Source organism: Penaeus chinensis, chromosome 23 (assembly GCF_019202785.1).
Source record: "Penaeus chinensis breed Huanghai No. 1 chromosome 23, ASM1920278v2, whole genome shotgun sequence".
NCBI lineage: Eukaryota > Metazoa > Arthropoda > Malacostraca > Decapoda > Penaeidae > Penaeus > Penaeus chinensis.
Window position 1 is genome coordinate 15,293,993 of NC_061841.1, and position 10,773 is coordinate 15,304,765.

The 10,773-nt window shown below is 40.8% G+C and overlaps 1 protein-coding gene across 1 annotated transcript; it reads left to right on the forward strand.

The window, feature by feature from the left end:
- The first annotated feature begins 911 nt into the window (after positions 1 to 911).
- Positions 912 to 5,509, forward strand: LOC125037477 (DNA ligase 1-like). Its single transcript, XM_047630629.1, has 3 exons — positions 912 to 2,662; positions 3,738 to 3,945; positions 5,040 to 5,509. Exons 1-3 carry the CDS (start codon positions 960 to 962, stop codon positions 5,133 to 5,135), a joined length of 2,007 nt encoding a protein of 668 aa, XP_047486585.1. The 5' UTR covers positions 912 to 959; the 3' UTR covers positions 5,136 to 5,509.
- Positions 5,510 to 10,773: the final 5,264 nt, after the last annotated feature.

Sequence of the window (10,773 nt, forward strand, 5' to 3'; positions counted from 1 at the left end):
ATGTATGAGTATATATATACATATATACATATAAATGTAATATATACACACACTTATGTATTTATTTGTATATATATGTGTGTGTGTATATATATACATATATATATATATTCATATATATATATATATATATATATATATATATATATATAGATGTGTGTGTGTGTGTGTGCGTGTTTGTGTGTGTGTGTGTGTGTGTTTGTGTGTGTGTGTGTGTGTGCGTGTGTGTGTGTCTATTCCTGCATTCTCATAAACATAGATATATTCATATATATACATATATATATATATGCATATATATATATATATATATATATATATATATATATATATATATATACGTTTGTATATATACATGAATGTATTCTTATATAAGTATATATTTATCTATTTATTTATTTATTTATCTATTTATTTATGTTTACATGTATATATATATATATATATATATATATATATATATATATATATATATGAATATATAAATACATACATATATATGTGTGTGTGTGTGTGTGTGTGTGTGTGTGTGTGTGTATACGGGAAATGTTGTTTAATTGTGATAATTTACAGATATATATTTTTTATTTGTTTTCAAAGTCTTAATTTTGCTTTACTCGTATCACATTAGCTATTCATTGTATAATAGATATTTAGCGAAAATTGTTTTTACATTCATTTCCCCTCTTAAAAACGAGTTGCGTATCTTATAAATTTATACCTTAAGTCTATAAAATAAAACATAAATGGGATCTTAAAAGATATAATAACGCTAGAATTTTTGTTTTGAATAATGTTAGTATTCATTAAACTGATTTATACATGTATGAATATCTCCGTGCTCCTTTGCGCAACCCGGATGCAGCGTCGTAAACAACGGGTCGGGCTCGCACGTGGGACACGGGGTGGGTAGACAGCCACACATTCAGGGAAGGAAACCGTAAAAAAGTGTAACCAAAATGCCAGTAACTAGGAAAAGGGGGGCGGACGCTGGGAGTGAGCCAGAGGTAACGCCAGGGAAGAAAACGAGAGAAGGCGAGGATAAAGAGGAGGCAAAGACTGCCAGTTCTGGGGTCTCCCTGAGGAAACTCGCTCTCACGAGACAGGCGGACCAGGAGCCTTCGGGATCTCTGACGCCCACGAGGAGGTCCGGAAGATTCTCGAGTTCGGACAGTTCGGGTCAGGAACTGCAAGTCCCAGCCAGTAAGTCGAAGAGACAGTCCTTGGGGGGCTCAGAGAGGCAAGATACCCCAACGGTGTTGACCCCAAACAGACGGTCGAGGAGGTTGTCGGGTGCAGACAGCAAAGATGTCCCAGCGGTTGACACGCCAACAAGACGGTCGCGGAGACTGTCTGGTGCGGATTCTGCGGATACCCCGGTCGTCCAGACGCCAACAAAGCGTTCACGTAGGTTGTCTGGTGCTGAGCTAGAGGACGTTTCAGGGACTCTGACCCCAACCAGACGATCACGCAGACTGTCGGGTTGTGATTCTCTTGATTTACCGGCTGTGCAGACGCCCACCAGAAGGACAAGAAGGAACAGTGGCGTCTCAGAAGGAGAGCCAGCCGAGGAACCACAGGAACTGCCTCTTGTGCCCAAAAGGAGGAGGTCTCTCTCAAAGACTGATGTCGAGAAGGAGTTGAAAGCATCTGAGGCTCTGGAGATCATTGCAGAAGATGAGGAACAATCACATGCCGCAGCTGAGAAATTGGAGGGTTTGGAGGTCATCAGGGAAGATGAGGAAGAGGAGGAAGAGCAGGAAGTGCAGTCGAAAGGGAGAACTCCAAGCAAAGGTAATAAAAAGAAGAAGGAAGAGAGTGATGTGGAAGTAGATGTTGTGGGACTGGAGGGAGACGCCAAAGATAGCAAATCACAAGAAGAAGTTTCAGAAGACAATGACAGGGAGTTGAAACTAGTGATTGACTTGGAGCCTGATGACGTACCAGACAAACCGACACCTAAATGCAACAAAAAAACACCAGTTAAGCAGACATTAAATTCTGATGAAGTAGAAAGTGAAAAAACATTAGCATTAAAAGAGAAAACACCCATCAAGCAGAAATTAGACTCGGATAAGAAATTAACTGAAAAGTCGCCAAAGCAGAAGACGCCAGCAAAGGTAAAAGAAAATGCTGTTGATAAGAAAGAAGGAAATTCACCGGCTCTTCAGAAGGCAAATGATAATATTGAAAAGAAAACCCCACAGAAGGAGAAAATAGAATCTGCTAATAAGAAAGAAATGGAAAAATCCCCAAAACTGAAACCGAAAACACCAATGAAGCAGAAAATAAACTCTCCTGGAGAGAAAGAAGCCATTACATCTCCCAAAATAACAAAGAAATCACCAGCTAAGCAGGAAATTGATAAGAATATAGCCGACAAGAAAGAGAAAGAAAGCATTCCATCAGCTGTGGAAGAGAAAGAGAAAGATGCAACAGAGGAAGGAAAGGAAAACAAAAAAGCTACAGATACTCAAGAATCAAAACCACAAGACGGCAAGGAAAAACAAGAGGCAAATAACAACATTTCAAAGAAAGTAAAGATCAGGAAGAAAAAGAATTCAAAACCAAAAACAGAAGAGGAGCTGAAAAAGGAAGCCATCCAGAGCATTCCTAAAGGAGTACCGGTGTCGGGACGCATTTGGAAGGAGGAAAAGAAATGGTAGTGATTTGATTTGACTTGTGTGTATGCGTTTGTGATTGCTTGATTGATTGATTGATTAATTGACTGACTGATTGATTGACTGACTGACTGATTAGAGATTGGTGCCAAATATATATGCTTTCACCCAGTACTCACTTCAGCTCATGCTTTTGAACTTTTGTAAGCTAAAAATTTTTAAGCTTACTAAATTGTCTGACAGCAATTCACTACAAAAGGAGACTTTAATGGATATTTTGTTGTTAATGTATTTTCATGACCACTGTATTAACCAAGGCAGTCATATCCTCTACATATGCTATACTCATTTGTACGTTCTTCAGCTTTTATTGTATTTAGTGAGCTTTTCAAAGTATTAGGATGCTAGACACACCTAAAGAATAGTTGTATTTTAAGAAGTGCTTCATTATAATGATTACAACATTACAACAGTCAGTAAATGCTCACCCCAATGGACCTGAGAATAAGATAGCACAGATCTCTTCATGATACCCTTTTTCATAAACTTGCTTAAGATGGAATATTCTGTCTGGTTGTACATTGAAGCTGAATGAATGCATTGTGATATGCTTGAAATGGCTTGATAAATATGATAACAGCTGAATTGAAATGGCTTGATAAATATGATAACAGCTGAAAAGAAAAAGTTCAGATTTGCAAGGTATGCTAGAATAGATGTTTATACTGTAGAGAGGAAAAGTTGAAGTGTGCCTCATTCTTCCCCTCTTTTCTGATCTTATTAGTTTTCTCTCTACATTTAGTTTTTGTATCCTTTCTCTTTTCTCTCATATGCCACTTCTGCCCTCTCCTCTCTGTATCTCCCTCCATTTTTCCCATATTTTTGAGTCCTTTTTACAGCTATGAGTATTGACTTTCTCTTATTATTCCCAGTTTTCCCATCAGCATCCTCACCGCCAATGTCATCGTTATCATCATTGCCATCAACATTGCTTCCTCGTCATTCACATCTCAACAACTGCCACAGCTGCAGTCCCCCTAACTAGTACCGCCACAACGAATTACATTGTTACCCTAATAGAGAACCCTGGCTGACCCTGAGCTTTTTAATCCACAGTTTCCGCACGACCATGAAGAAATCCAAGTCGCATACGTCGAGCTGGGCCAAGAAAATGCAGCTAAAGCGCGAGAGGCAGGAGTTCTCAGCGATCAAGACAGCCATCGATGAGGAGAAGCAGAGGAAGAGGGAGGAACTTAAGAAACGGCAGAAGCTCAACAAGGTCCGCCGCGAGGAGAATGCCAAGAAGGCGGAGGTCGTGCAAGTGGTAAGTGGGTCGTGGTTCCTTGTTTAGGGTTGTTCTTTGCTTGTGAATATTTTTGGCCTATTTATAATTTGTTATTCTTCTCCCCAACACCCCCCTCCTCCTCCTCCTCATTTTACTTATTCCTCCTCCTTATTCTCCTTTTCATCCTCCTTATTTTTCTTCTCTTTCTTATTCTCCTCCTCCTCCTTATTCTGTTTCTCCTCTTTCTCCTTGTTTTCATCCTCCTCTTTATTCTGTTTCTCCTCTTCCTCCTCCTTAGTCTCCTCCTTTGTCTCCCTTCTTCTCCTTCTTATTCTTCTCCTCCTCCTCCTCTTCCTCCTCCTCCTCCTCCTCCTCCTCCTCATCCTCATTTTACTTATTCCTCCTCCTTATTCTCCTCCTCCTCCTCCTCCTCCTCCTCCTCCTCCTCCTCCCCCTCTCCCTCCTCCTCCTCCTCCTCCTCCTACTCCCTCCTCCTACTCCCCTCCTCCTACTCCCTCCTCCTACTCCCTCCTCCTACTCCCTCCTCCTACTCCCTCCTCCTACTCCCTCCTCCTACTCCCTCCTCCTACTCCCTCCTCCTACTCCCTCCTCCTCTACTCCTCCTCCACTCCCTCCTCCTACCCCTCCTCCTCCTCCTCCTACTCCCTCCTCCTCCTCCCTCCTCCTCCCTCCTCCCTCCCCTCCTACTCTCCTCCTCCTCTCCCTCCTCTTCCTCCTCCTCCTCCTCCCTCCTCCTCCCTCCTCCTCTCCCTCCTCCTCCTCCTCCTCTCTCCTCCTCTCCTCCTCCTCTTCCCTCTCTCCTCCTCCCTCCTCCTCCTCTCCTCCTCCTCCTCCTCCTCCTCCTCCCCCCTCCTCCTCCTCCTCCCCCTCCTCCTCTCCTCTCTCTTCCTCTCCTCCTCCCTCCCTCCTCCTCCTCCTCCTCCTCCTCCTCCTCCCTCCCCTCCTCCCTCCTCCCTCCTCCTCCTCCTCCTCCTCTTTTTCCTCAGAAGATAAGAACATACATTTTATGAATGTAAAAAATAGAAGGGTAATTCTCTCCTGGCCATAAAAAGTCAGTGCCACCATGCTTTCATAGCCAGTTTACAACATCCCTTCCCTGCTTTGTGTTGCAGATCAAAGACGCTCGAAAGCTGAAGAAGATGAGCAAGAAACAGCTGAGATACATTGAGACCAGAGACACCACTGTGATCGGGAAACAGTACGGTTAATGGGGATAGGTGAATAGTTAATGGGAATAAGGGTGGGAGAGGGAAAGTTGGGGATTAATTAGGGGCAGAATAGATAGTTTGTGAACAGATTATGAAGGAAGGAAGATTGGAATCACATTTGGAATATTGTCGAACAGGTTTTTCCATTTTGTTTATGTTTAATGAGAAACTTTGTGTTGAATCTGCAAGAGAAGTTTAATTTGACATCAATATTATTATGCATTTACATTGGCAATTTTGTATTTGTACAAGTGATTGTGAGATTTAAAGATGATGTTTCAAATTTTATAATATTTGTTACTAACAAGTAAGTATGAATCTGTACATGAATATATCCATGTAAGTTATTATTTTGAAATAAAAATGTTTAGGGATTTGATTGTGTTAAACATATCCTTTCATAAACAGGTTTTGTCTGTGTAGATTTTTTTTTTTTTCACTTCTTTTGTTCTTGCATGAAATGAATGATGTTAAACATGTATTAGATGTTCACAAATAAACAGTTTTGAGAGTGAAAAAGATCGTGAAAATTGACATTAAAAATAGCCTAAATGTTAGAATAAAACAAACATTACTAACACTAATGTTGATGTAGACAGTTGATGAACTGTGTCAGAAATACCTAACTAATGTATAACAAATTTGAATATGTACCTTTATGTAATGAAGGGTGTTGGCAAGGAGGCAGACAGTCAAAGGAAACATTTGTACTGTATATTGCTAAAGTAATCAAACGGTTCAAGATTAAGCTTGTGTTGTCAAAGGGTTAAGAGCTCCCAGTTTTTATGATGGGATCTGTATAGTGTAATGACTGCAAGGTGTTGTTTTAGAGGGTGGGATAGAGAGATAGAGACAAAATGACAAAGGTATTACAAATGGACAAACATAATTTTAGGTTTTGTATATTAATTAAGATAAGTTGCCAGAACCACATCTACCAAAAAGAGAAAGAGATAGAATTGCCAGAGCTGTATTATCAAAAGATTTTGAGAAATCTCATAGATATTATTATAGACAATATCTTTGTCTACCCAAGTGTGGCACACCAGGTTATGCACTTCTACAACTGGGCACACTGGCACACTGGATAACTGCTTATGTGTCACCTTGTTTCTCACAATATTAACTGTTTTCATGACAAAACATGCATGCAAAGTCATGAATGTGGGGGAGCATGGGCTTGGTATTCCCCTGTTTAGTTGTTTAGCCAATCTCTACTTGCCAGGTACCTACCCCTCTTCCTCCTCATTCAATTCACTGCACAAGATAAGCTAACTGTTCCACCCCATCCTTCCCTCCATCAAGCTCTCCCTCCAACCCTCAACATCTGTTCCTTCTTAAGGAAACTTTTGTTTCTCAGACCTCCCCAACCAACTCCACTTCAGAAAATCTTGAAGACATTCAAAACTATCTAATCATGACCCAAGATAACATGACTAGGGTAATCCATCCTCCAAGCTCTCTAGTCCCATTCCCTCTACACTCAGTTGGCGACATCCATCCTCCTCCTAGTCATGTTCCCCCTACAAACATCCTTAGCCCATTTACTCACCCTCTGTACCCTCACCCCTCTGCCCCTTTCAGTGTCATTCTATTCTGAACTGCAATGCGACTTTTAATGTATAACTAACCTCCCCCCCGCTGATGGGTAGATCCTGTGCAGGGCTTGCAACACCATTTGTGTCCAAGCTAACTGCTAGAGGGTCAAAATAATCAGCCCAATATTTACAAACCCTAACATAATCTGAGATGATCTGTCCTTCCACTTTGCGCACTGCAGTGATTTGTGAGTTACTAAGAAACGGTCTTTAGCCTCCTCAGCAAGGTTCCTGATGTACTGTTCCTTGTCCCTTCTCAGCAGTGTTTGAGTCCTATGCACCAAGGAATGGCACAAATCATCATTGCCATTTAGTCAAGTCATGCAACACGCATCTTCTGACCTGCATCAGGTGTTTTGTGCTTGAAGGAATCCCACAAAACACCAGGTGCAGTCAGGCTGTTGAGTGTTGCAAATCAGTTGGAACTAAGTGAAACACCCTGGGTTGGACACTGGAAAAATGGGGGGTTTTGAGATGGACCCGAAGGGTAGCCACAGAACTTGGCACTCTGATAAAACCAGCAGTTTCTTCTATGATTGCTAACAAGAATGTGGTCAATCTCCTTGGCCACAGTATCTATATTGCTATACCATGTCCAGCAATGCAGGGTTGGAGTACTGATACCAGGAGCCAGAAATCCTTAATCTCTGAGACCTAGCAAAGTCCCAGAAAAGGATGCAAGATTGGTGTAGACCACCTCTTTTACATTGACTTTTGCAAACATTGGTTGGAGCATACACAGTAATAAGAGACATGAAGTCAAAAGCATGATTCAGTTTCAATGTCATTATAAAGTCAATAACTGGAGTAAATTCCACTACCAAAGGCTGGAGTTGACTGGAGCGGCTATGACTACCACCCTGAAGATATGGATCATTGCTCCAGCCGGACCAGTTGTAGGTGTAACCATCCACAAAATAGTACTACTACCAGTCTTTTGTGAGAGGACAGCCACCTCTCCTAATCCCTTCAGCTCCCTCAATAGCAGGGGCAATCGATCATCCTGTCTCAAAGAACAGATGTTCCAAGCCCCTACCCAGACTTAAGGTTGAAACTCGGATAGCACTCTGCCACCCCCACCATTAATTCTTAACCTGATTTATTTAATTAGACCACTTTGTTTGAAAAACTTAATGTATTATTTAAATGTTGTGATCCATCCATGATGATGGTGGTTATCAAAATTTCTCTTTCCTCCTATTTTCTCTCTCTTCTCTTTCTTCTCCAGTTGGGCACCAACATGTGTTATGAATATATTTGCTTCTACCTCCTTTTATTTGTATGTGAATTCTATGTAAACTGAAATTATAGACAGATTATTGATTTCATTGTGAATTTTGTCTACCATTTCCTTTTAATTCATTGTATTATTTATTTATTGAAAAACTTCTGCAAAGTCAACATCTAAGGTCATTAGCAGCATATACAAAACATAGCGGTAGGGTGGGGCTTGGGGGTAAAGCTCCCAAGTTAAGTTTTTTGGTTTAGTAAGGCAATATTTGTGAATTTCCAAAATGGTCAATGGTAAAATACAGATGTACCAGGCATCAAAGGTTACACAGTATTATGGTAAAGCACTGTGGCGAAAGGGGTAAATACAAGTTAATAATTTGGATAAGTGGACAGAAGAAGGGGATGGAGAGAAAAGGAAAGAGGGAGAAGGGACCCTGCAAAATTAGTTGAGGCAAGGGCTGAGGTCCAAGGCAAGGGTAATCCCTACATTGGACCTCAGTCTTTGCCTCTTGTGCCCCCCACGACAACAACAAACAAGGGGTTTGCGTATAACCGCAACCTCCATTTTTTCACTCTAGAAACATGTGAAAGTTTGCAGACTTACTGTAACCATTTAATATGCCATATGAAGGATTTTTTTGTCTCATACTGTAGTATATACTCTATTTTAGGAGTTTTGATCAATGTGAGTGTGTAAAGTTAATAGTTTGTTTTGGCGAGAGCACAGAAAAGCAGTGGTAAGACAAATTTTTATTTTTTTCAAAAATTGAAAAATATACATATTTATATATGTACAAATATACATATATACAAATTAGTGTTTTCAGGCATGGAATGCCTGAAAACATGGCGTCGGACATAGGGAAATGTCACAGCTGGAACACATGACTCTGGTCTCCTTCCTGCATTGGTCGGTCCTCACAGAACGCACATCTCCGCCACCTCTGGAAAGGGGTGTTGACTGGCATGTGTGCCTGCTGGGGATCCTCCTCAGGTTGGTTCTGAGGAGGGTTCCGCCGGGAGCCAGGTCGGCCACTTGTAAATGCAAGAAAAAAGGACGTGACATTGTCATGTGAGGTTCGCCCTGGAAATGGCGTGAAAGTCACGTAGCAAGATGTCACTGTCTCTAGCTTTCTCTCTCTCTCTCTCACACACACATACACATGCAAATACAGTGGGGACGAGTGTCACAGCAGTCTCTCACACACGCACACGCATGTGTACACACCCGCACATGTGCACATGCACACACATACACAAGCAAAGTGGAGACAAGCGTCATGGCACAAACTTCCCAACACACACATCTGTCAATCAAACAACGAAAAACATGCGAAAACTTTTATACAATTCACACATGCACTTTCACTCACAATTACTACATTACACACACACACACTGAAAAATGCATGCACAGATTTCCCAACACAAATGACCTAGAAACACACAAACACACAGCAGACAAAACAAATGAGCAATGAAAAAATGCGTAAAATTTTAAACAATTCACACACGCACTTCCACATGTAAAATTACCGACTTACACACGCACACACAGTTGTGCGCACATATTTCCACAGATACACACAAAAACACAAGCCGACAAACACAAACATGACGAAGAACGGATACATACATCTATATATGTACACGTATAGTTGCACAAACATAATTACCAATATAAAGACCTGTATACATACAGACTAGCTCAAAAACAGTCATTCATACAGCCATGCAGCAATCACGCCCATTCCAAATTATGCACTCCTTCTGACTGTGATATCTTGAACAATACGTGATTTCATGAAAAAATATAATTTCACATGTGAACCTATGCAATACTCTTATCCCTTTTGCCTCTCTTTATAACATTAAAGAAATATAATCTTATCCAATTGGATCTGGATGATGTGGCTATCATGTCATGAAAAAAATTAGCCAAGAGCTGTGATGGGAATAAGCTGTGATAAGAAAATTTGGTTGAGGGACAAGGTTTATGGGAATTTGCCATCATGAAAAATTTGTCTGAAGGCTGGGGTGGTCAGATTGACTTGTCACGGGTGCACAAAGTTTTTGGAGGGACATTAGACTCATTGGACATCGAAAAAGGGTATTTTGCATTATTTCCACCAGTAAACAAGGGTGTGAATCTAGTCTGTGAGCCATGGTTGGAAGAACACCAGCTCCAAGGAAGACACTATTTCCACCCTCAGGATCCTACTCCTTATCACTTTGACAGAAAACTGAATAGTATGAAAAACTTAGGCAAATAGAGAAATGATAAGGAGTCTTGTTACCATCTTGATACAGAATATCAAATGACAGAGACCTTTAAAATTTGAAAAAAAAAAAAAAAAAAAGCAGAGATACAAGGAGTCTTGACAGTGCCTGCGAGTAGTTTTGTGATCTGGTCCTACAAGCTGCCACCCAAGTATGCATAAAGGCCCAGTTTTGGGCAACAAGTGGTCAGCTAGGCACCTAGATTCAATGGGTTAAGAAAATAGACCGTAATAAAATATGTCATACACTTAATATTGTATTAATAAAGATTAGGTAGGATAAGAAACTGTTCACTTACTGAACAATTTTATTGCTTGTATCAATATTTTAGATACAGATAATACAATGTGGATATCTGGAGAGATATGGGTGTCCCTACACAACACACATATTAATGATGCTAGGTGTATCAGTAGTGAAGGAATGAAACGTGGAGCATAGACCTTGAATACACCCATTAGAAGTGGACGTGTGAATGACCAAATCTCTGCCCAGCATCTCCACATCTGAAGCAACATTTATACATT